Here is a 24,702-nt window from a genome sequence, read left to right on the forward strand (position 1 = left end):
ACTTATAATCCAGTATGCTCATATCAAAACTCTTTGCTGTCATACCAGAAGTGAAATCATGTCTTTAAATATCGTTTTATTAAAACAAATCACGTCTCTTTCGAAACTCTCCTAAGAATATTCCTTTTGTTTTCAGCAGTCAACTACAGAATTTATGCCACAGAAAGGGATCACCTTAAACATCTTTTATGAACAGTTAATACAAATATTTAACACAAATGTTAAATTAATAGGGCGAAATAAATTCCAAACAATGCAGTTTCACTCATTTATTAGAAATGTGTCGTGGCTTATTATTCCTGTCCTGAACAGTATTCATCGAATTATTGCACTAAACTATAGAAGCAGTCAAGTACATGGTTTCATTCGGCTCACATTAGTCCTGGAAATCGTAGAAACATAAACCGTGAGGTAAACCGACGTTAAAGGACACATTAGGTTTAAGGGATAAAATTAGATCAATCAATTTGAGCGTATAATAGTGACCTCACTAAACAATTATACATCATATAGGAACAATCCTAATTTGTACTTGAAAAAAACATCATACAAAGTAAGTTCAGTTTTCTTAATAGAAACGACGAGTCATTTTTTTCTCCTTTTCTTCTTCTTCTTGTTTTTATTCCGAAATAAGGGTAACTTAATTACCATCTCAATGAAGTCAAAAGCAGCAATCAATGAAATCCCCAGCCATATTCCGATGTAACCACCAATGTAGCTAAATAATTCCACATCCTAGAAAGAAACAAAACATATTTTGAATTACTTTACAGGGATAGAGTTTTATCCTATAATATTAGTTCCACAGCGTTAATTAATTTATGTCTTTAATTTTATTTTTGTCTTTTTAATGATTTCTTTTTTGTTTCAAATGAATTTAACAAATTGACTCCTGTACACTTATTCAGATGTTTATTTTCATCCGTGATTCATTTATCTTCATTGAAGGCTATTTTAAGATATGAATAATTACGGTACTAGTTTGTTTGAATTTTTAGATATTTAAACATTTGGAGTATGCACTTCCAAAGTTTCCTTTTCTCTCACATCTTTCATAACTTTTGTTTTGTGCAATTAATTTTCATGACAAATTCTCCACAACCTTCATCTAATTTATTCAGAGATTCTTGAAGATCATTAAAACTTTTATTTAACGGTAGGACATCATCTATGGAAAATGGTCCATGAAATGACAAAAATAAGTAGAGATAAAGTGAAGCCATGCTGAAAGCCGAGTTTAACTTTTTACATTTCGTATTTCGCATTCAAACACGAAACAGGTTGCAAAATACAGCGTATAAATGCAAAACGAAATACAAATACAGAGCTGAATACATATACAGAAAAACAGATTGCAACTTGGCAATGATTCAGCAGCGCTCCAGTGATTACAGATTTGCACATGGCGATGGGAGCATCGTGATCCTCTTTTAGTAGATCAGGGTTCAAGGGCTTTGATAAAGTTGTATCTGTCCTTTTTGTTACTTATTTACCTGTCAAAGTCGGCGTCCACACAGTTCAGGGCGGCGAGCATCTGCTTGGGGAGAAACGTCTCAGTGAGTGCAAGCCTCTTGTGGTGAACACAAGTGCACGTGACGATCTTAGGCTTGGGTGTGGGATCCTCCAAGAACAAACGTTCTAAATATTGGGAGATGATAGCTGACCTGTGAAGAGTTTGGCTGTGAAGGCCAGCCTCTTTTCCGCGATCAGGAACTTCACCTTCGGGATTTCGAGTGCTTGCGCCATCATGGTGGTTGTGGTAGCGAGAGGCAGACGAAGCTTGGTATTGCCCCATTTCAATAACCAGTATTCAGCGGTGTACACCCGCTTAAGGTTTATAGGTGCGGCTGAGGCCCATATTTCTGCACCATAAGGAATGGTGGGGTAGATCGTGAAGATGAACTTTTTAACAGTGAGAGGATCAGGGACGTGTAGCAGTTTCTGCTTTAAGATCTACCGTAGACGAGAAAATTCGGTACTCATTTTGTCGATCAGGTTGACAAAGGGCATCTTTTGATTAAACAGAACGCCAAGGTCTTTGTGCGAGGATAAGTTTGGTATTGTTACCCCTCCGAGTAACAAGTTCAGTAATGTTGACACGGATTTAAGGAAGAATATACCTAATATTAGGTTAGTGAAAATGCATCATTTTAACATAGCTATCTATCAAAGTAGTTTAATTAATTAAATTAATTAATTAATTAAGTTGGCATCGTTTTTATTATGTCTCATATTGCGACTGCCTTCACAACGAGTTTCCATGGTATTGTACTAGCTCGAATAAATAACACTTCACCAGTGGAGAAGGCTATTGTTATTTATTCTCTTTATAGGGAGAATATAACCTGAGAAAACTTCTGTGGGTCGATTTTTAGATTGAAGCTTTCCAGGTACAATTCAAGTCCTTAAGTTGGGTATTGATCCTGTTGCTGAGCTGAACGGGGTTATCGCCAGGGTAAATTTGCATCAGGAGTTTGAGGTCATCAGCATAGCATAAGAGACCATTCGTGGAGGCAATAATGGGCACGATGATAGCCGTGAATAGAACAGCAGATAGGACACCCCCCCCCGCGGTACTCCATCAGTAAGGTCACAGGATAGGGTGTGTTGTTTCCGATGGAGAATAAGTGTTCTGTGACATAGCAGACATTCGAAAAAGCACATTTAAAGTAGTTTAATTAATTAAGTTGGCACCAGTAGAAGTGCCGGGATCAACACGATGTCAAAGGCTGCGCTTACGTCGAGATATATGGTTGCCAGCTCAGCTGTTTGTTCGAATGCTGATGATGTGTTCTGTGGTTGCTGCCAAGTTAATGATTGATGATTTTCCTGGGATGGCGTAGTGGATTTCAAGTGGTTTTGTCTGGAGGATTTGGTGAGTTATTGTGGGTAGCAAAGCCTTTTCGAGAGTTTTTAACAGACTGGAGGCAACCGAGATGGGTCTAAACTGGCTGACGTTTGTGGAAAATTGGTTTTCAGGGATAGGATACACTCTGTACTTGTTCCATTGGGGATGAAAGTAGTGTTCAGTGAGGCATCTGTTGTAGATAGAGAGAAGAGAATCTATGATAAACGTGCTCAAGCATTTGACCATAAATTGATTCTATCCTCCCAGCAGTGGCTGTTGTGGGAAAGGAATTGATGGCACGTATGAGCTCCTGTTTCGTTATCTGGATAGTTCCTAGGACATCTGAATGGTATTCATAGTCAGGCTGGACAGCTGTAGATGGGACTGTGGTTGTATTTGAAAACCTGGCGATGTGTTTGAGCCATTCTTGAGGATCAAGCATTTGTGTGAATCCAACATGTGGGGGCAGCATAGAATGCTTTCCTTTCCTCAGAGTGTGGTCAAGATTTTCTTGGATTGCAGCAGTTTATTTTTGATTAAAGTTGGCTCTAGCACGGGAAAAGGCGATTTTTTTTTAGGATTTGTTTCTTTTTGAAGCTGTTGGGCAGGAGTCCACCACGATCTGGAACGGGGAGTCAATGTTACTTGTTTGGTGGCAGCATAATAAGTGACGGATTTAGTCCAGTTGGACATGAGTGTATGATAAGTAACACATCATCAATACTTAAACAATGCACAAGCTGTTATTCCTGTGCTAATTATGTTCGAAATTTTATGTTTAGTCTATATTCATTTCAAAATGAACACCAGGATACACCTCAGACTAATTTATGAGTCAGGATAAAAGATACTTAAAAATGTATTCCCAAAAGCGGCTATGTTTAGCAGTATAAAATTAGAGTCTCGTGAACAAACTGAAAGAGCAATATTCCAATGTGATCGTTGTAATTTATATGAAAAATTATAAAGAACATCTCAAATATTTCTTTCAGAGACAATGCCTTTGTTATACAATGCGATTTACCATTTTTATTCATTCATCTGTTAGGATAATGACCTTCTGTTTTGAAAATCATCTTCTAAAAGAATTTTTATTTATGTTTTAATAGGTCTTTATAAAGTGATTACCTCATATTTTGGGGAGTAAGTATAGGTTGTCACTTCTAAGTGTTCAACCCGCACTATAACTTCGATGTCAGGTATTCTGAAAAAAATAATTACGAAATTAATATGTTGAATAAATGATATTACAAGGAATATTAATGTGTTAAATATCTGTGTGATTCATACATCAGGGTGACTTAATTCAAAATAGAAAATTAAAACTGAAATTATATTTGTATTCATTATGCTAAAAAGAAATTTATTAGCTAAATTTATTACAATTTTAATATTATTAACAGAAACTAATGACTTCACCTTACAGCTAATTGTAAACCAAATTTTTAACTGGAAAGAACTTTTTAAATTTCGAATTTTAAAGTTGAAAAGTCTATAACACAAAATACAAAGCCTTATAGGATTGTCAGTATTCGTGTTGACTGGAACTATTGATCTTCACTCATCCAGAAATTTCGCTTTCATTCACATTTAGTCCAGAAAACGACAACAATAAAGTCAACTCAACAGAATCCGTAGTTTTGCTTGTTATTAAGAGCAGTAGAAAATTAAGTACGCAGTGTCGTTAGCAAGAAAACATACTTAATACATGTACTCCCGCATTCCCCATTTTCTTGAACCTCTAGAACCCGAGGAATTGCGGACCCTCATGATCTTGAGCCACTAGAAAATACTGGTTCATATTGAGCCACCAAAAAACACTCGATGAGTACCCAACGCCTTACAATTTCTGAGAAGAAACACCATAGTCACAATTTTTGGAATAGACTCTGAAGAACCATTAATCCTGGGATTAATAATAATAAGGAACGTTTATTTTACTTCTTAGTTGAAGGCAATCCCACCAGACAACAGACATCCCACCATGTATTTAGAAAGATATTATATCCAGCAATGCCATTCCGTGTAGTGAAGTGTCGGATGCGATTCTTGTTCGGCCTCTTAGCCCAATGTATGGCAGAGTATGTCAAACACTGGTTCAATCCATGATCCGTTTAGGTGGGCCGTCTAATTTTGCCATACTAAAACTTTTTACTGATATTCAAATCCCACCCTGTCTTCCACAGCGACAGAGTCAACAAAAATAATTAAATAAGTTAAATTCCATCCCCGAAATGTTAAATTCAAGAATGGATTTTATAGATCTACGAGTTGGTCAAATCGAAAATAGCTTGTGTGTACTATATTCAGCGTAATGTGGGGATCCATTAAAAATTATTACCTTCCAAAAGATTGAAGAAACAGATTTAGCCAAAAGCCTAACCTCAAATCTTCAGATATGACATGTAGACCACTGTAAAGAAAACCCCATCAGAGTGACCATAATCCGTTCGTTGGGTCGCTAAGGTGTACTTTTACCGTCGCAATGAGCAATTTCTGTATTTATGTATGCAGTCCATCCAAACTGTGGCAACTCAGCTGTGCATAATACTAGGTAGCAGTAATAGAGGCATGTAATGCAAGAAAGCAAGTGTATGAGTTTATGCAGCATCAGCCGGAAAAAAAAAAGAAAGAAAACAATTTCACCCAACCATTCCCTCTAAAAGTTTATCCAGTTCCTCCTTGAATTTATTTAAGCTATCAACTTCCACAACGACAGATGGAAGTTGTTCCAGCAATTAGCCACCCGCTAGCTAAAGGCAAATTTCCGCACATATATTCTACAACTGTCTTTCCTCAATTTGAATTTATGCCCCCTTAGGTTCGTAATCTGAGCAAGCGGAAAAATCCCATCAGAAATCAGCGTGCTCAACCCATTCAAGGCCTTATACACCTTAATCAGATCACCTCGCAGGTGCGTAGTCTTCAGCCGCTGCAATTTACAGAACTTAAGTCTTTCTTGGTAAGAGGACCCCTTCGTTCCTCTCACCAATCTTGTCGTCCTTCTCTGTACACGCTCAAGCAAATCTACATCCTTCCTAAAATGAGGCCTCCAGACCTGTACACAGTACTCAAGGCGTATCCTGGCCATTGCCTTATACAAAGGGATAACCACCTCCTTTTTCCCGCTTTCCTGAAATTCAAATATATGATATCAAAACTATTTTTTGCATCCAGCTCCTTTGTAACCACATCATAATATCCAATAAAATTTGTCAGATTAACAAACCCATGCTGTGTCTGAATTACTTCTGCAGTCTCGTCTAGATGATCCTGCAATGCATCGTTAACCAGTGACTCCATTATATAATTTTACCAGAAACAGAAGTTAAACTAACTAGTCTAATCTAGATCCCTCCTTATATGTCACCCTTAGATCCCCCCCTTTATGAATTAGGGACACATTTGCACATCTCCAGTCCGTCCAAGGATGTTCTCATAATTATGGATAAGGGTTTGCTTACTTCCTTTGCCACCTCCTGTAATATAACTGGATAAATTCCATCAACGTGCTTTTCTTATGTTTAACTTCTACAATTATATCGTAGAGATATCGGCAATCAATGTAGTGGCCTACGTACACTGTAGTGTAATGTCGGGTCATGTTGTTCGTGCTCAGTGACTGGCCTCAACCCGGATGACTGCAGTTAACCGGTTTACCGTCCTTGGCGCGTGGAACTTGGCCAAGGTCCACAGGCCAAATACTAGATTCTACAAATGGGCTTATCCATGGAGCTCTCTTGTCATGTGAGTACAGACAGTATAATGCTCTACAATTATTACTACCCTGATATCGTGGGTACATTAATCCCTACGAAAACGGGCGCCCAAACAAAAAATAAATAAATAAAAATTGAAGCATCCATAGCTAAAGCTTTACTTCACCTTTTAGCATATTCCATAACTCTGAGATAAAGAGACCATGCGGCATTTCGTACATAATCAGATGAACAACGATTCGTACTAAGACAGTTTGCACAAATTGGTTATTTATTCATATCTGAACATTTATAGTATGAATTTCCTCCAGTAGCACAATGTGAGCATACAGTTTACTTGTTACAACTTTCCACCGCAGGTCAGTACTGAAAAAAACCTGTAACTCAGTTTTGTCAGATAATAGTGCTTGAATTTGTAACTTCTCTAACCCAAAAAATTACTACCTGAATGTTCCAAAAACTGTGGAATTTAAAACACACTAGTGTCCAATTTCTACACGTACCTTTTTCATTAACTCTTGAGAAAACGGACCTTGCAGTTCTTTCAAAATTCTTCTTCAACACCATGGTCAAGTAAGTACCGCGCATACAAGTCTCATAATAGCGCCTCTTCTTTTAGATCGAAATCCACATCTTAAATAATAATGCGATAATCTAGACAGCTTAGCAGCCAAATGTCCAAAGTCCTTTAGCAGATTCCATCAATTCAAGGTCCTTGGTACTACCAACTTCTACTATAACATCGTTATTTATAGTTTCTTTAATATTTTTCACCTGAAACATATACTTTCCTCACTGTCTACCTTCTTAATTTCCTTACTACTAAGACAGCTAGATTTACTTTCTCCTTTAACAACAATTGTTGAGGTTGACTCATTATCCTTAAAAAGCAGTTCTAGATGTACTCAGAACATCATTAAGAAGCCTTCTAGATGTACAACCAGTCGTTCCCCAGTATTCGCGAACGTCACACCTAAATGGCAATTCACCCTGATTATGGTATTAATGCATGCCTCGCTCAATGAAGTTAATCATTCTATCCACGGACTTGATAATGTTTTCAGTGGAGCTTTCTAATTGTTCCAGCCTTGCTTATATCAAGCGAGTAGTTTTCCTCATCTGGTGCCTCATTATCCCACAAATCCCACTCCCCAGCTGTGTCTCTAGAAAAAAGGCCATTTAGCCCCATCCACATAGAGGTTCTGCAAAGTATCTGCGAAGAAGAATGTTTTACAAGTGTTTTCTCGCAATGTGTCTCTAATTATTGATTTTTTCCTTCCAGCTTCTTATTATCCACCCTTAGCTGAAGATTGTGACTAAAAATCTCTAGCATTACGTAATTCATTAACAATTACCAGGATTAAGGCCCATCGACTAAAAATCGCCTGGTATAAGTTCAGGATGGCTTTACTTCCTTCTGTGAAGGAAATAAAGCCAGTGCCACATAATATCATTTAGCTCATGCAGTGCAAGTGGTGTCCGTGCTTCTACCTCCAATATTAGATATGTGCAGAGAAAACTGGGATGGTGAATCCCTCTGTTTTCATTCATTATTAAATTTATCATAAAGTATAATTCCTTACTCTCAGCAAAGTTTGTAAGTTCGTGATTTTATTTTCCTTCATTATCTTTAATAACCTTAGTAATCTGGAATAATAAACTATTATTTTTAGGCCACCCAAAAAATTAATTTCATCTGCCGTGCATTGCATATTATGTCCGTGAATTGCGAGTGTTCTCTGGTGGATTTGCCAGTTTTTCTGGAGGAAAAACCCGAGTTTCCGACGGAAAAACCTTGCTATCTACTCCTGAGACCGACTAACTCAGCCACTGAGTGAAAAAAGCCCATCATTGTTCCTCGTGTCATCGACAGGTTCAAACCCGAGCCTTTACCACCCAGTCTGGGGAGGACGGTGATGATACCGCTGTGCTACACGCGCAGACAATCTGCAATAATACATTCCTCCCGCCGCTGGTCTAATATTATTTATGAAACCAGAAACGGAGCCTTGAAAATGGCGATCTCTGATCATCCGACCCCCCCCCCGCCAGAGCCTAAATAAATAGGAACAATTCTATTGTGTTCTATGATATTTATTCAATTACTGTATATTAGGCATGTCGTCATCATTGCATCATTTCTACCTAGAAAAAATCTAGAAACGATCCTGTATCAGACAACATTCCGTTAGGTGCTTTAAGATCGTGTCATCAGCATAACATTATAAATTGCAATTTCTGATAATCTTGAAGCCAAATAATTATCTTAAAACAAATTCGCTGATTCTTCATTTTCGCATTTTGGGTTTTTGATTTTGTCACATCAATGTGGTTTCATTCTGGTAAAAAAAAAACATTCATGTGATTTTACCAGTTAACTTATCTTACAAGTTGCAATAAGTTATCTGTTTTGTGCTTAAAAAGTGAAAACTACTGTTGAATTTGTCCAATATATTATTATGCAATGTAGTTATAAGTAATTTTAATTATTACATTGAATGGCATTTTAATTTTAGCACACACTTTAGAATTAGGGAACCTAAAAATGAATTCATATTGATTAGAATTAATTAATTATAATCCTGAAAGCCTATAACAAAAGTTTTAGCGAGTAATTGTACTGTCTATAAATTCCTTACGTTATGTGGTCTAATTTCTGTTTGCTGGAAGAAACACCCGAGTTTTTGTATGCTGGACGAAAAACCAGGGAGAAAAAACCATGCCACCCTCGCCTGAGACCGACTAACACTGCCACGTTGTAAAAAAGGCACATAAATATTCTTAACGTAATCGACGGGATTCGAACTCAGGTCTTTTCCATATGATTAAAGAGCCCTGTGCGCTCTGGATTCATTATTATTATTATTAAATTACAGTTGCTCAGAGCGAAACAGATACGAAAATAGATTGTGACAAGTTTAATAATAGGAAAATATACATATATTAGATTAGATACATACAAATAAAAGCTTTCGGTTGTTTAGGCAACCTTCTTCAGTTAAACTGACAGTTAAGAATGGATCATGAGGGCGTGTACTGCCAATCTTGTACGTGAAGTGCGTGATTAATTGTTGGATGTTGAAACCTGTGGCTGTGACGTATGCGGACGTGGCCAGCGTTTGTCAATGGACAGGATTGCTGTTTCGGTGATAGGGTGGACTTGACATCCATTGTTTCTATTCACTGAGGTATTGAAGCATTTGATGTTTAACGACTCCAACCAGGCGCGTCGCCGATAGTGGCGGGACTTATCCACAATCACGACATCGCGGTGTGGGTCAATGTCGTGGTGGTTTGCCCAAACGTGTTCAGCAATAGCTGAGTGCTCCACATCCGCTAATCAGATTGCTCTTTTGTGTTCGGAAAGGCGTTTTTCGAGCCGTCTCCCAGTTTCCCCGATGTAGCAGCTAGTGCAGTCACGGCAAGAGATGCGGTAGACCAATCCGCTTTGTAGTAGGGTGGGGACAGGTGTTTTTACCTTAGAGATGAGGGATTGTAATTTTCTGCCTGGGAGTTGTACGCATTTTATCCCATGTGATTTTAAGATTCTACAAACCTGTTACGATAGGTTTGGATAGTATGGGATAAAGGCGCTCGTGGCTGAGTCATCACCTTGGATGTTTCTGTTGGTCGCTACGTGGTCGCGTGTCTGTAGGTCACACCTGTCAAGAGTATTGATGGGATAGCCACACCTCGTAAGATCTGTAAGATCGTAAGAATTCCTTAAACACCTCGTAAGAATTACTTAAACCTGGTTGCACACAACCAGGTTTAAGTAATTCTTCTTGTATAAGTTATTTAATGTTAAACCCCTAGCATTGTCGCTGTTGTGGGTATTATTGCATCAGGCAATCATGTAACCAATCACTGCCTGCAATAAACATATTTATTTATTATCCGCCTTGACTTTAGCAATTTCGGTGCGCCTCTCATTTACAGAGCTAGAGTGTGTCCAGGCACGAGTTAGCAAAGTTCGTGCAGTGGCAAGAAGATGGCTACGCGCGTGTGCTAACCGGAAGTTGGTAAATTGGCCAGCACACATAGGTTTACGATGGACAGTTGTCTTCAAGCGCCTGCCCTCGCGCCGGACAAGGGTGTCTAAGTATGGTATGGTGTTGTCCGACTCTAGCTCGATCGTGAATTTTATGAAAGGTGACAGAGAATTGAGGTGGTCTAAGATTCGGTCACTTGAATTTCTGGGGATAACCACAAACACATTGTCCACATAGCGACACCAAAAGGCAATGGGATCTGGTACATTTGTAAATGCACGACCCTCTAATTCCTCCATCGCGATGTTTGCCGTGACCGAACTAACTGGGGAACCCATGGCTGCGCTGTGTACTTGTTGGTAACTTCTTCAGTTAAACGTCAGTTTAACTGAAGAAGGTTGACTAAACAACCGAAAGTTTTTATTTGTATGTATCTAATCTAATATATGTATATTTTCCTATTATTAAACTTGTCACAATCTATTTTTGTATCTGTTTCGCTCTGAGCAACTGTAATTTAATAATAATAAGGTCTTTTCCACTTGGTGTGGTGAGGACGGCGATTATACCAACTCTGGTACCGACGAGAGCATCTTTATTGCACACAAACAGGTATAACGGGCAACAAATTAACCTAACTGTAATTTTATAAGCGTTTGACAAATTGGAAGAATGTGGTTTTGTTTTTTGTTTGTTTTTTTCTTTACTGTCGGGGCTGCTGAAGCCAAACGTTTTGCTGCCTAGAACACTGCAGAGTAAATTTCAGTCTACATATATTTCTTCATTGTTCTCAAGGCATTTGCATACAGAAGATTTTGAATGCCGCATCATCTAAAGCTTCACATTATTGTTACTAGAACCTCAATATGCTGATGGAATCTAAGTTTTGGTTAGAAAATTAGAACAAGATCTTTGTGACTGTTCACTATGAGGATCTCAGCTCCACAGAAAGAGAAGGGTAGACGTTTGGCAGGATCGTTTTAAAAAGAATATTATCATCATATATTTACGGGGGTTAGGCGCAGCACAAAACTGTTCAAGGTGGAAAGGTAACTCAGCGATCCTGTCATTTACAGAATTGGCAATTTTAGCTGGGTCAGCTCCTCGCAGTATGCAGGAGGGGATTATTATCTTGATGTCAGCGTACATCAAAATATTTTCATTGCGATCAATAAAAGATAGAAATCCGGACCAAACACCTCCTTGAGGCACTCCAACAGTTTGGATTCAAACCTGGCCTATCCACGATCGAAGCTCTCAAGACACTGTTAGATAAAGTAGAAGTCTGTACTACCAAATATTTTCTTGTTATCACTATTGACTTCGCGGGGGCGTTTGACGCCGTATGGCGGCCGAGCGTTCTCGCGAGACGTAGGCGGGCTGGAGTGCCTCTAAACCTGTATAACACAATCAGGAGTTACCTAACACAGAGAACGATCGAAGTACATGCACCGTATAGGAAGCTAACCAGACAAATCCACAGGGTGTGCCGGCAGGGCTCTGCCCTATGACCCCTGTTATGGAATATGATTTTAGATGAATTCCTGACCCTTGATATTGGCGAACTCGGCACCCAGGCCTTCGCCGATTATTTGATACTGACTGTTGCTGCTGACTCACGAGCGCAGATCGAAGAAAAAGCCATCCACGCGATAGATATTTTGCAAAACTGGGCTACAATCCATTGCCTGCGGATTTCGCCAAGTAATACCTGCTCGGTACTCCTGAAGGGCAGACTCGACCTTGTCAGACCACCGCAAGTGAAATCCAAGGCACCACAATAAAACTTGCTACAGAAATGAAATATCTTGGAATCATCATTGAGAAAAATCTGTCTTTCCAGCCCCATCTAAAGTACATTAAAAAAAATAAACGGAAATAGTCTGCATTGGTCGCAAGATTGACCAGGAGAGACTGGGGGCTAAACAAGCGGACCCTGTCCCTCTACTACAAATCTACCTTCATCCCGGTCATCACATATGCTTCACCAGTTTGATACAAAAAGGTAACCACAGTGGTAAATAGAAGAACCTTGGACAGTATCCAGCGGCCAATAAGTATGACAATCACACGAGTTGTCTCCACAGTCAGCACGCACACACGCACTCCAGGTTCTGGCCGGAGTTTTCCAGCTGGACTTGAAAATCATTAGATGCGCCCTGACATATAATGTGGCAAAGGAAATACCGTGTACTCTCCTGAACTTCACGTTGGATCTCGTCAACAACAGGAAGCTTGAAAACACCAGACTGCTCGACCACCTTCGACAGGAATGGCAGAATCGGTGGACAGAATCCACTAAAGGGAAAATCACCAAGAAGTTCCTCCCGAGCGTAAACAGTCTTTCCAAAACCCCCGAGTTGGTTCCAACAGAGGCTCCACGTCACCTTTCTGCTCACAGGGCACGGCCATTTAATGCAAAACTATCTAGCTTCCGAATCGATCCCCGTTGCATCTGTGGCCGCGAGGAGACATGGTAACATCTCATGTATGACTGTGACCACTATGAGGACCTGCAGTGCATGCTCACCAGTGCTATCACCTACTTCCCGCAGAACATGGAACAGCATCCTTTCGACTCGGAACATGAATACAAAGCCCTTACCATCTTTGCACAGAAACTCTTTGCTAGAAGGCGAGCACTTATAGCAAACCACCATGCACAGCACCCGGAAGCTGATGATGAATCTCAAAACTAGGACTGGAGAAAACTGGAATACATAAGATAACTGTACCAAATAACCTACAACCACGAACATCATTTAGCCTTGTTCACGAGGGAACTGACAACCAGGAAAACCTACGTCTGAACCAGAGACAAACTGACACAGGCACAGGACTTGACATGAACTGGATACAAACTATTCGCACTGGACCACTAGCTAGATGATTAAACCAAATGACCAACGCACGAACCAAGAAAATGATATCACCAGGACACAAGGCAGCAACCTCATAACATGTACAATAGGCGACCTGAACAGATTACATGACCAACCATAGGACGAGACTGCTTATGTATGACCTTGCGACTGGGATTTGACTCCTACATTGAAAAAATCACCAAAGAAGATCCGGTTCAGATCGCTTGGACTCTCACGTGCTCTCAACTGTCAATGCCTGATGGCGATCTGTACCGGGCTCCTTTGCCTGATACTAGGAAACCCCTGGTACCTTTACTCTCTTTCCCCTGGAGAGGAAGTGGAGACAGTCTTGTCTCCTCTCCTCCCCTGCCAACCCTTATTCTTCTCCTGGTGGGGCACGAGCCTGCGTCACTGAAAATCCTGGGATTGCCTTCTCTATCGTCCCCATACTTCTGTCTTTTCCCCCCAGCCTTCAGTCTCCCCCCCCTACTCTGCCTAATACACCAGCGTATAACCCCACACAAGCTGCAAAAATTTAACTTCGTCCACTCAATTGGCTTTTTTAATTCCAGCGCTCACCCTTACCAAGGGTTTTTTTTTTCTTTAGTCCCTAGTCACTGAAATTACAGGAAACTAGGTGGCAGGGCCTGCCAGAGTAAAATTTAATTCTGTGTATCTGGTCTGCCTCCACGAGGCCAAGTGTGGGCAATGTTGGGCCTCAGCAGGGGGCCAGCGGCTAAACGGCCAGATGAACAACGATACACAACACTACACATATACAAAATCCACACACTTTTAAATCTCTGGGCTTCCCAGTGAACTGGTACACCTACAATGAATGCAACGCGGAGATGGAGGGAACCCCTGGTGCCGTTAGACATCAATACACTTTACACTTTACTCCAACAATTATTTTTCTAGGGTAGACTGATTTGTTGTTCTTGAGGTACGTATTTCTGCATGGGAATAAGGACGTTTTGGATGCCAGGAATGAAATACCCTTATGAATATCAACAAAGCTTTGAGTGCGAGGTTAGATATTGCCAGGAGATTTGTAGCAGTAAAGGTTCCTGCCATTGCCGACCTAAATCGGAAGTGAAGCTTAAAAAATCAACCGACACAGTGTCTCCATGTGTTAAATTAAAATTTACTTTAAAATTTAAGGAAATAAAATCTGCCTAAATATAAAGTACACAAAACAACTGCAAGAAATAACCGAAAATTCAATATACTCTTTACTAAGTAAAGGTTTTAATGAGAAAGGGAATACTTACATCATTGCTTCTAAGGAAAAGTCATCCGTAACCGGTTTGGCGTAAAGCTGAAAAAAAAATAATAAATAAACATTTATTATTTTCCATTTTTCCCTTTCTGATAACACTAACGCAATTTTATACGCATTGCAGCTTTGACATAACGTTATTTCGTTAATTGGAAGTGCCATTATGTGCCAAATAATAGCATTTCAGGGAGAAATAGAGGGAAATATATACTTCAGAAGGAGTTAAATCGCAATGGATACATATACTTTATTATTTCTCATTTTATGTAGTTTATGATTACAACGAATTAGCCTTATCAATGGCCGTTATTCTGTGCAGCCACGATTTCTCGAGCTCCTGAATTTTGAATTATTTAATGTGTTTAAAGTGTTTTCTTTCACTGGAAAAGTGTGCCAGCTGAAAGAACTAAGCAAGTGGATTATTTAGGTGAGAAAATTTTGTCATTACCAGAGTTATCTTGTGAGAACCCCCTCGTTATCAACTTAATCTCATTAGGCTTAGCATTCTGCTGACCGCATGCTAACGCGTTTTGCTGTAATCACATACGCATTGTTGATAATTAGGCTTAGCGGTTTCACTATTTCTATCAAAAAAATAAGAATCTGGGGTTTGAATGATATTGGCTCGTTACCACTAGAATATGCTTCTTAGTTTGGACAATAACTATCAACCGTTTTTGTGTCCGCGGAGTTTTCATGACGACGAAGCTTTCATCCTGCCGCCTGAATCATAGATAGTTTTTATGAAGTCTTCATCAAGATAAGTACTACTTATTTAAGCTTAAATTTTTAGTGTGCAACGTTACTCTGAGCCTTGTTTTGCATAGCTACAAATAGGAACGTTATTGACTTTTGACCTGAAGTTCTTACCTCGACGCAAAGCTGTTCGTGACTTTGGTAGTGTTCTTGCTTTTGTAAAGTCCTGCAGCCCTCTAGCAATTTTGCAGTTAACCACTCCCACGTCCGAACTGTCTTGTTATTTCTCCAGGCTTAATACTCTTCTCTTCAATTCCCTGCTGTGTCAATAACGGCTTACCTGCTTATTTGTTTCATTCGGTTTGCTGATATTTAAAGCCATTCTCAACTCTTCAACATGCCACCTAAAAAAGCGGTTTCATGCAATATATGTCAAAAAACAGTACGAAATTGGGTTATCTGCAAGGGAATTTGCAGCATGGCGTTTTGTGATGCGTGTTCATTAATAAAGAACTTTTCTAAATCCAGTAATTTAAAAAACAATTTCAGATGCCCTTCATGCAAAAGTGCTAACAAGGGAAGTGCAAACTCACAGTCTCCTAGTCAGCATAAGCTGAATTCCCAGGATACCCCAACAGATGCTGATCTCCTTAGCAACGTTGACCATCCCTCGTCTCCCCCCGTCAATATAGTTCAATTTCCTAAGCCCTCAGACCATACAAGGAAGTCAACTAAAGATGCCTCCGCCCAAACGGATGAGGCTTCCTCTCTGTCCCCCCTGCCTTCAACAGCCCCAAACAATGATCGCTCATTTGCTTCCCTGGAACAAATGCTGAGGAAACAATTTAGAGAAAATGAAGATATTAAACAGCATCTTTTTCGAATAGAAGATCAGCAATGTAAATTCTACCACCTGCTTCTCGAACTAAAGACTATGTTCGAAAGCCATCCGGTACCTCACCCTTCTTTTCATCAGGCTTCTGCAGTTCCAGTCCTCAGTCCACATGCTGAAGAATTTGTTCCAGAAAAAACAGCTGCGCGACCCCAAAACTCAAGCTCTAGCTCTCTTTCTGTCAGAGAACACAATCGGGCTTCCTCGCAACGTGTTGACACAGGTAGACAACCGATATCCACCACTATTAGTAATCAACAAAAACCGAGCAATTTGTATGTGCACTATCAAAATGATCGCTCTGAGCATTATCCTGAAGTGCCTTCCCATAATGGCTTGCCTACAAAATCCCCAGGTTTTAACTTTCCCCGCAGAAACAACAGATATGCAAGCATAATAGGAACAAGAAATATGCAGTCTTGTATTAAAATTAGAAACAGAAATAGTTCGACGCTTAGAAGTACTAACATTTTTGTTAGCAGGCTAGACCCCAAAACTACTTCCCAGCAGATGGACCAGCTACTATTAGAACTGGAAATTCCAGGTAGAGCGTTCAAAATAAGAACGAAATATCCCACATATTCATCATTTAGAATTGAGCTAAAGAATTGTGACCTACAACAATATCTAAATCCTGATATCTGGCCAAATGGTCTACTCGTCATGCCATTTTATGGAGCTATTGGAGGATCGGTCAACGACTCTAGTGAAAAGGTACCGACTAATTCTCAATCTGCTGAACTCTCTGCATAGCGAGAGAATAATATTCCTGATTCTCATCCTAATCCATCATTTAACCTGCCACCTAATACATCTGTTTGCAAACATCCTTCTAATACAAATGTCCATCTCAGCATTTTTCTTCAAAATGTAAGAAGCATAAAAAATAAACTGTCTACGCTTATTTCATTAATGGTGGAAGAATCCCATGACATTATATGTTTAGTTGAAACGTGGATGCAGGAATCTTTACAAGATGTTTTCCTACTGCCGAAGAATCTCAGCTACACGCCATACATGACATCAAGAATTAATCGTAGAGGTGGTGGGACAGCAATAATTTTAAAATCCAATTTTAAAGTTTTGAACACATACAACTCTAATACTTTCGACTTTGAAGGAATTTCCGTACTAATCCAAGTTAAGAATTCTCTGCTTCAAATTTATAATATTTATATTCCGCCTGGACCTACTGATGACATCATTAATGAACTAATAAACTGGATCACTACTGTTCTTAAGCCTCAAACTAACATCATTATAATGGGCGACTTTAACCTTCCCCTGCCGAAATATAATCTACAAATGAAGCTGCTGTCCGACTGGTTTTTGTTCTAGGAGCTAAAAAAACCAACGTCCCTGTTACAAGAGGTAATCAAGCGCTTGATCTTGTATACTCTAACTTTCCACTGCATGAAAAACTTAGTACGAACATTACATTTAAATCTGACCACAAAAGTATAGAACTGCAAGCAACAATTTGCTGCGGGAATCCTCGCCCCCCTCTGGAAATTACTAAAAGAATATCATCAATTAAATTCCTTCAGAAAGAAAAGTTTTTGCAGCTCTTAAAATATTACCCATGGGATTCTCTCAAAAATATTCCTATACAGGACGCCACCTTTCTTCTTATAAAATGGCTGAATCAACTGAAAACAGAGTCGGCATCCAAACTTGTTAGAATATCTTCTCACTCCAAACCTTGGTTCAAATCCCACCTGAAACCTTACTTTAAAAGTAAGCAAAAATACCACAGACAGTGGAAGAAATACGGCACTTCATCAGCACACATAAAATATAAAAAGAGCAGAGCTTTGTTTCAACTCAAAAAAATTCAGTCGTACAAAAATTATGTTATGTCCACGCTAGAGCACAATAAAAGAGCACTTTCTACAAAAACAACAGCTACCTTACAGCACGATCTAGTTTCTGAATGGATAAGATGCAATATGGAAACAAGCAGATCTGACATTTTCACTGAAGGTATACAAAACAGATTTATAGCATTTAATTCCTACGAACAAGCAGACAAAGTGCAACATGATGTGTCTCCGGATCAAGCCCTTCTAATTAACCAACTTGTGAACAAGAATACAGTTCAGCGTGCAGTTAACCAAATACGCCCTGATAGTAGTGAAGGTCCTGACGGCATCCCTGGTTTTATTATTAGATTGTCCAGCGTATACATCATTGATTCGTTAGTGCATATCATTTCCAGGTGCATCTACCTGCCATTCCTTCCAAGACAGTGGAAAACTTTCAGGATTACGCTGATTCCTAAAAAAGCTGGCAGAAATAACCATCCCGGCCATCGGCCAATTGCTGTTTCGTCAATAATTACTAAAATTATTGAAAAAATCATGCTCCCATATCTTCAACATGCAATCTTCGCTAATGCGCCTGTAAATATGCATTTTGGTCCTAGAGGGCGCTCCACAACAACAAGCCTAGCTGACACCATTGTACGCATCCAAACTGCGTTTCAAGATAAGGCACAATGCGATATATTTTATTTTGACATCAAAGGTGCTTTCGACAACATAGATCTCAAAAAAGCTTTTGAAATACTAAAAAATCATTTTCCTGTTGACACAATGATTATTTCCTATCTTCAATACAGCCTAAATCGCAGACTTCTCCTCTTCCCCACTAGCACTGACAATATTCTCGTCACAACCTCAACAGGCATTCCCCAAGGAGCCGTTCTCTCCAGTACTATATTTTCAGCATCTCTTCAACCACTTCTACAAGAAAATCCAAATCTACTGGCATATGCCGATGATTTAAAGTTATTTATAATCTCCAAAGCCACTGATGATATTCGCAAAGTTATCAATGATGCGAATTCACAGATTTGTGAAATCATCAAGTACCTGAAAGATCTCAATCTGAATATAAATGCGAGCAAATCTGCTCAAATTACTTATTCCCTTCAGAAACAACCCAACCACATAGAAATAAAAATTGCAGATGTCCCAATCCCAAATGTTTACGCTCACAAAGACCTTGGAGTTGTTTTTGATAAAAATCTCTCCTTTAATGCCCACTATTTATATGTTGCTCAAAAAATTCAAAAAGCAAAATGGTTAATCAAACAAGAAACAGCAGCGATTCAAGACAGAAAAACAGTCATTAAGCATGTTCAAAGATGCATCTTTCCCATTCTGTCCTATGCTTCCGAAATCTGGTCTGGTGCTCCTCAAGTAACCGTCAACAAATTCCTTGCCCTAGAATATTGGGTTCTTAGATGGCTCAATAGTAAGCTTCGTTTTCCTCATACAATATCCAGGCAACAGCTTTATAAAAACCTAAACACAAAGCCTCTGCAACAGATGATCAACGAGTCTGGAGTCATACTTCTTGCAAAGTTAATCACATCTGCATGCGATTCACCAAACTTAGCCAATATAATAGGTGTCTCCAACAGAGAAAATTCAAGAAACCAGCAATTCAAATCCAACCTCTGCAGGCTCAAACAAATGGACAGAATGTTCCCCAATGCATCTCTTCACCTCATAAATCATCACAACATTGATTGCAACAGGTTAATCAACTCTGAAGCCTACAGGAGTCAGATCTCCGATAAAATGAAGAAAAATAATCCAACCCAGTAATTGCAACTGAAAGCCAAATGTCCTGTTCTGCAATGTTTTTAAATTCATAACTATTCTGCAATTTTTTTAAATCATAACTAAAATTCTTAGCCATTGTTAATATCTATGTAAAATCTACTATGTACATATACTTTTATATCATTCCCTTTGTATTTTTACCTGCCCCTAGCCATGTGCTGTGATGGGCTTGCTGTATTTGCAATAAATGAATATTTATTTATTTATTTATTTATTTATTTATTATGGTTTTGAATTTTAATTTGATGCTATTAATATCTGGCGTTAACACTTTTGCAAAAATTAACAATTAAACATTACACGCACATTTAACTTAATGGGAAAATGCAGTATTTGATATGTGGATATGTAAAGTTCAACTCCTTCTTGGTACCCTGTAATGAATACAGAACTCTGTAAAAGGCCAGAAATGTGTGTAATGTTATCTTCTGTTTTTAATATAAATCTCTCTATTGCTATTTAATATATATATAATCGTATTATTTAGTATAATGAGCTATCCGTGATAATTGTTAATATTATTTTCTTCATGTTATAAGTAAGCATTGTAGAACGTCCTAATTGTATTTTTTTAAAGCTTTAGTTTATAGTGGTGATGTGATATTTAATTGCAATATTGTATTATAGTAACTGCCTCATAAATTTATATTTTACAAAGTTACTCAACTTCCTGTCAAACAAGCCATTGCTTTGCGTGATGCCTCTTCTATAGATATTTCGATAATCCCTATTTGTCTGAAATTTCGTCTGCATTTCCAATCTTTTACTTTAAGCCAGTTCAAAGAAGTGCGTGAACTTTCAACACCCATTAACAGTTCAACTCCCAAGTCACGAAATTAGGATTTTTCTCTTGCTCTTTTGCCATTCAAATTCCTTCGCATGCATATTCTGAAAAGAAAATTACGGTCTACAGGAATTCAAGTGTAATCACAACAACTATCTTCTGTTTTCTCAAAATTAAGTCTACTCACAGCACTCGAGAGAAATCATATATTAATATGACATAAGTTTTTTGTTTTCCTGTGGAAAAGTTACTAATTTTGTAAACATCTGATTGATACCAGTTTTCATGATAGAATCTTTTTTTTTCATTTTGTTGTTGTGGTTGACTTTTGTCTGGAAATATTTCAAAATGGCTGGTCTTATTCAAATAATCAGGTTCTTGATAATACGGAACAATAAGAAAATAATTACATGAACTTCAATACTATACATTCATGTAATGAACATGAAATGATTAATTCAATAATCAGCAGCAACAATTATTTAATCCTACTTACCTGTGGGTGCATAAACACATCGTCTATCACCTCTATTTCGTAAGAGCTAGAACTAAAGCAGAACGTAAAACATTAAAATTCTTAATTTCGTTTGACAAAGAAGTCATTTTAATGTCAACAAGCTCAATAACTTAAAGTTCAAAAGCCAAATGTTTAGAAATTATTTCAGATTGAATGAATTGGAAAATTATATAAATTTAAATTAACTATAAAACATTAAATTTAATTTAATAAACGAAATTTAAATAAATTATGAAAAACAAATTAACAATGAAATATTTTATAGTTTTAGGGAAACAGAAATGACTATAAAGAGTTGCCTAAGATAATAATGAACGAGCCAATAATATGATTTTAATATGATAGTGATTAGGATAATACGACTTAATAAATATATGGATAAATTTCAATCTGAGAGAAAATTTCAAAAGGTAAACTAAGTTGCATCAGTTTTAACTGATGCAGAAATCGTTTCGGATGTTTGATCCTTTCCGATTAAAAAAATTAATCCGGAACAATACGTTTTCTTGTGCAACCAACAGTTTCTTAGCTTAGAAGATAAATAATTTCAGTTCTCTACCGTTAAAGAAGTTTGGCATAATTATAAGTTCTCATCGTTATACACGAATTCATCATTATACAAGTATTCCATTAATACACAAGCGTTTACCGTATATTTTGGCTTATAAGTCAGTTTAAGAAGCAGTAAACAATCGTCTCAAATTTTAAAGTCGATTTACACGTTGAGTCTTAAGCCAATCACACACACGTTTAAACAAATTTGAATATTCTCTCAAGGTCAAGCACACTCAACCTAGGTACCGAATACGGTATCTTCATATATGAACTTCTAATCACACTTTCAATTATATATATATCGCACTAACAAAATGTGCATTTAATCACTCAGGGCGGTTATAAAGTGCTTTCCAACTTTTAAAACAATATTTTGAAAACTGTAGGCCATAACAAAAAAGCCGTTTTTTGAATATTACAATTGAAAAAAATTCCACCTGCATTCTGAGTAAAATTCTTGCAGTTTAAAAAAAGCGCCCTACAAGAATACAGCGTTAAAAAGGTTGCAGAGTGGCAGATGAATTCTGAAGATTAGCATTAGCAGAGGCACATTCAAGAGAGCAAGCTTAAACAGCATCAGCCATTCAAAAAAAAAAAAAAACACTTCCAATTTCACCCATTCATTCATTCCAAAGGTTTGTTCAGTTCTTCCTTGAATTTATTTAAACTGTCAACTGCCACAACGACAGATGGAAGTTTCTTCCATCAATCAACTACTTGCTAATTAAAGGCAAATTTCCGCACATCTATCCTACAACTGTTTTTCTTCCATTTGAGTTTATGCTCCCTCAGGTTCGTAATCTAAGCAAGAGGAAGAATCCCATCAGCATTGAGCCTGCTCAAACTATTCAAGGCCTTCTACATCTCAATCAGATCACCTAGCAGGTGCCTAATCTCCAGACGCCGCAATTTGCAGAATTTAAGCCTTTATTGGTAAGAGCACCCCTTTGTTCCCCCTCACCAGTCGTGTTACCCTTTCTCTACTCGTTTCGGCAACGCTACATCCTTCCCAAAATAAGGCCTGCAGACCTATATGCAGTACTCAAGGTGTAGCCGGACCACTGCCTTATACAATGGGATCATCACCTCATTATCCCAGCTAGCAAAATGCTGCATATCATTGGCAAGAACCCATGGCCTGCTCTGGCAGCCTATCCATTGCTCAGTAAACTTCATATATGATTGCTAAATTACCCCAGGTCTTCTTCATTCTCCACCTCCCTGAGTGTAGATTCCCACAGAGTTGGTACATTTCTCTGGGGTCTTTTACCCCAGGTCTTTTTCATTCTCCACCTCCCTGAGTGTAGATTACCACAGAGTTGATACATTTCTCTGGGGTTACTGCTACTCATATGCAGTACTTTGGATTTGTCCAGGTTAAACTTCAATTGCCACTTCTCAGCACATCTGCCCAAATTTTCTAGATCCTGTTGCAGTAGCATACTCTCGGTACTGTCATTCATTCATAACCGTCTCAACCTTTGTATTATCCGCAAACTTCGGCATCCAGCATAATATACCTTCATGAATATCATTGATAAATATACAAAACAATAATGGGCCCAACACCGAACCCTGGGAGATTCCAATAATAACATTATACCACGAAGAGCAGTGATTGCCACTCTGTGTATTCTCCCGCTCAACTATCCTTTTTTTCCATCTAAAAATTTACCCTTAATGCCATACTGATTTAATTTATTCCAAATGCAACAGTATGAAATGCTATCCTGAAATCCAAGTATATGATATGAAAATTATTTTTTGCATCCAGTTCCTTTGTGACCACCTCATAATATCCAATCAAGGTTATTCAAGACTTCCCTTTAACAAACCCATGCTGCATCTGAATTATTACGGCAGTCTTGTCTAGATGATCCTGCAATGCTTTTTTAACTAGTGATCCATTATTTTCCCCGGAACAGAAGTTAGACTAACAGGTCTGTAATTACTCGTGTCACCCTTTGATTCCTCTTTGTGAGTTGGAGACACATTTGCACATATCCAGTTCGTGGGGACCTTCCTTGAGTACAAGGATGCTCTCATAATTATGGCTAAGGGTTTGCTTAGTTGCTTTGCCGCCTCCTTTAATATAACTAGATAGATCCCATCCACCCCAGGTGCCTTTCTTATGTTTAACTTCAACAATTTCTCCTCCACTTTGCTCTCAGTTATTAAAAAATCATTTAGCACCCTGTTAGAGTTTAATAAGCTTCTGTCCTATACTTCCTTACAGAATTCCTCACGTGTGAATGTAGATGCAAAACACTAGACTCCTTCATCAAACCAATGTCAAACCAATTGCCAAAATCAGAAATCAAGAATTTTCAAATATTATGGACTCATTTGAAATGGTTGCTCTGTACGAAAGATTTTCAAAAATTCATCCATGAAGCACTGATTCAACACTATTTCGGGCATAGACTGCTCTACCCGCACTCTTCTTCAAGGTCAATTGACGATTAAAAATCTTTTTCAGACCTTATTTTACGTTCGGGAAGCTCTCAACAAAAGGTCATGCTGGCCGCGATATTCTTATATGTAAAATCTGCACTTTGATAGATTATCAGTCAGTATCCCCTTCTGTAAGCACTTTAATTTTATATGAATATTCGAGAGAGCCTGTTGAAGATTTTATTCAAATTATTAAAGAAACCCAAGCTTTTGATTTCATATGATAATTTAGCAACATTGTAAGGTATCACAAGAGATATTCCTGAGGGGAGTTTTCTTTTGTCACGCTTTTTGCTTCTGCTTTGGGCTCTTTCTTAGCGACACATCAAGATTTCTTGGATTATGCAGATGACATTAAATTACCCATCCCCTCTGAAAACTCAGTAACTGAGGCCGTTATAAATTGGAACATCAAAACACTGACGATGGCTATCCAGAAGTACCATAACACCAAAGATGTTTCCATC

At 38.3% G+C, this 24,702-nt stretch overlaps 1 protein-coding gene across 1 annotated transcript in view; it reads right to left on the bottom strand.

The window, feature by feature from the left end:
- Nucleotides 1–585: 585 nt before the first annotated feature.
- The window catches only part of LOC150076207 (uncharacterized), a 79,117-nt gene continuing 55,000 nt past the window's right edge, over nucleotides 586–24,702 (bottom strand). The window contains exons 8-11 of the mRNA XM_090387286.1: nucleotides 21,206–21,257; nucleotides 14,698–14,744; nucleotides 3,977–4,052; nucleotides 586–735 (exon numbers count right to left, since the gene is read on the bottom strand). Of these exons, the coding sequence (XP_090243412.1) occupies nucleotides 586–735; nucleotides 3,977–4,052; nucleotides 14,698–14,744; nucleotides 21,206–21,257 (325 nt within the window). The remainder of the gene's footprint in view (nucleotides 736–3,976; nucleotides 4,053–14,697; nucleotides 14,745–21,205; nucleotides 21,258–24,702) is intronic.

This window comes from Mastigoproctus giganteus, chromosome 13, assembly GCF_048544385.1.
Source record: "Mastigoproctus giganteus isolate SK-2022 chromosome 13, ASM4854438v1, whole genome shotgun sequence".
Taxonomy (NCBI): Eukaryota; Metazoa; Arthropoda; class Arachnida; order Uropygi; family Thelyphonidae; genus Mastigoproctus; species Mastigoproctus giganteus.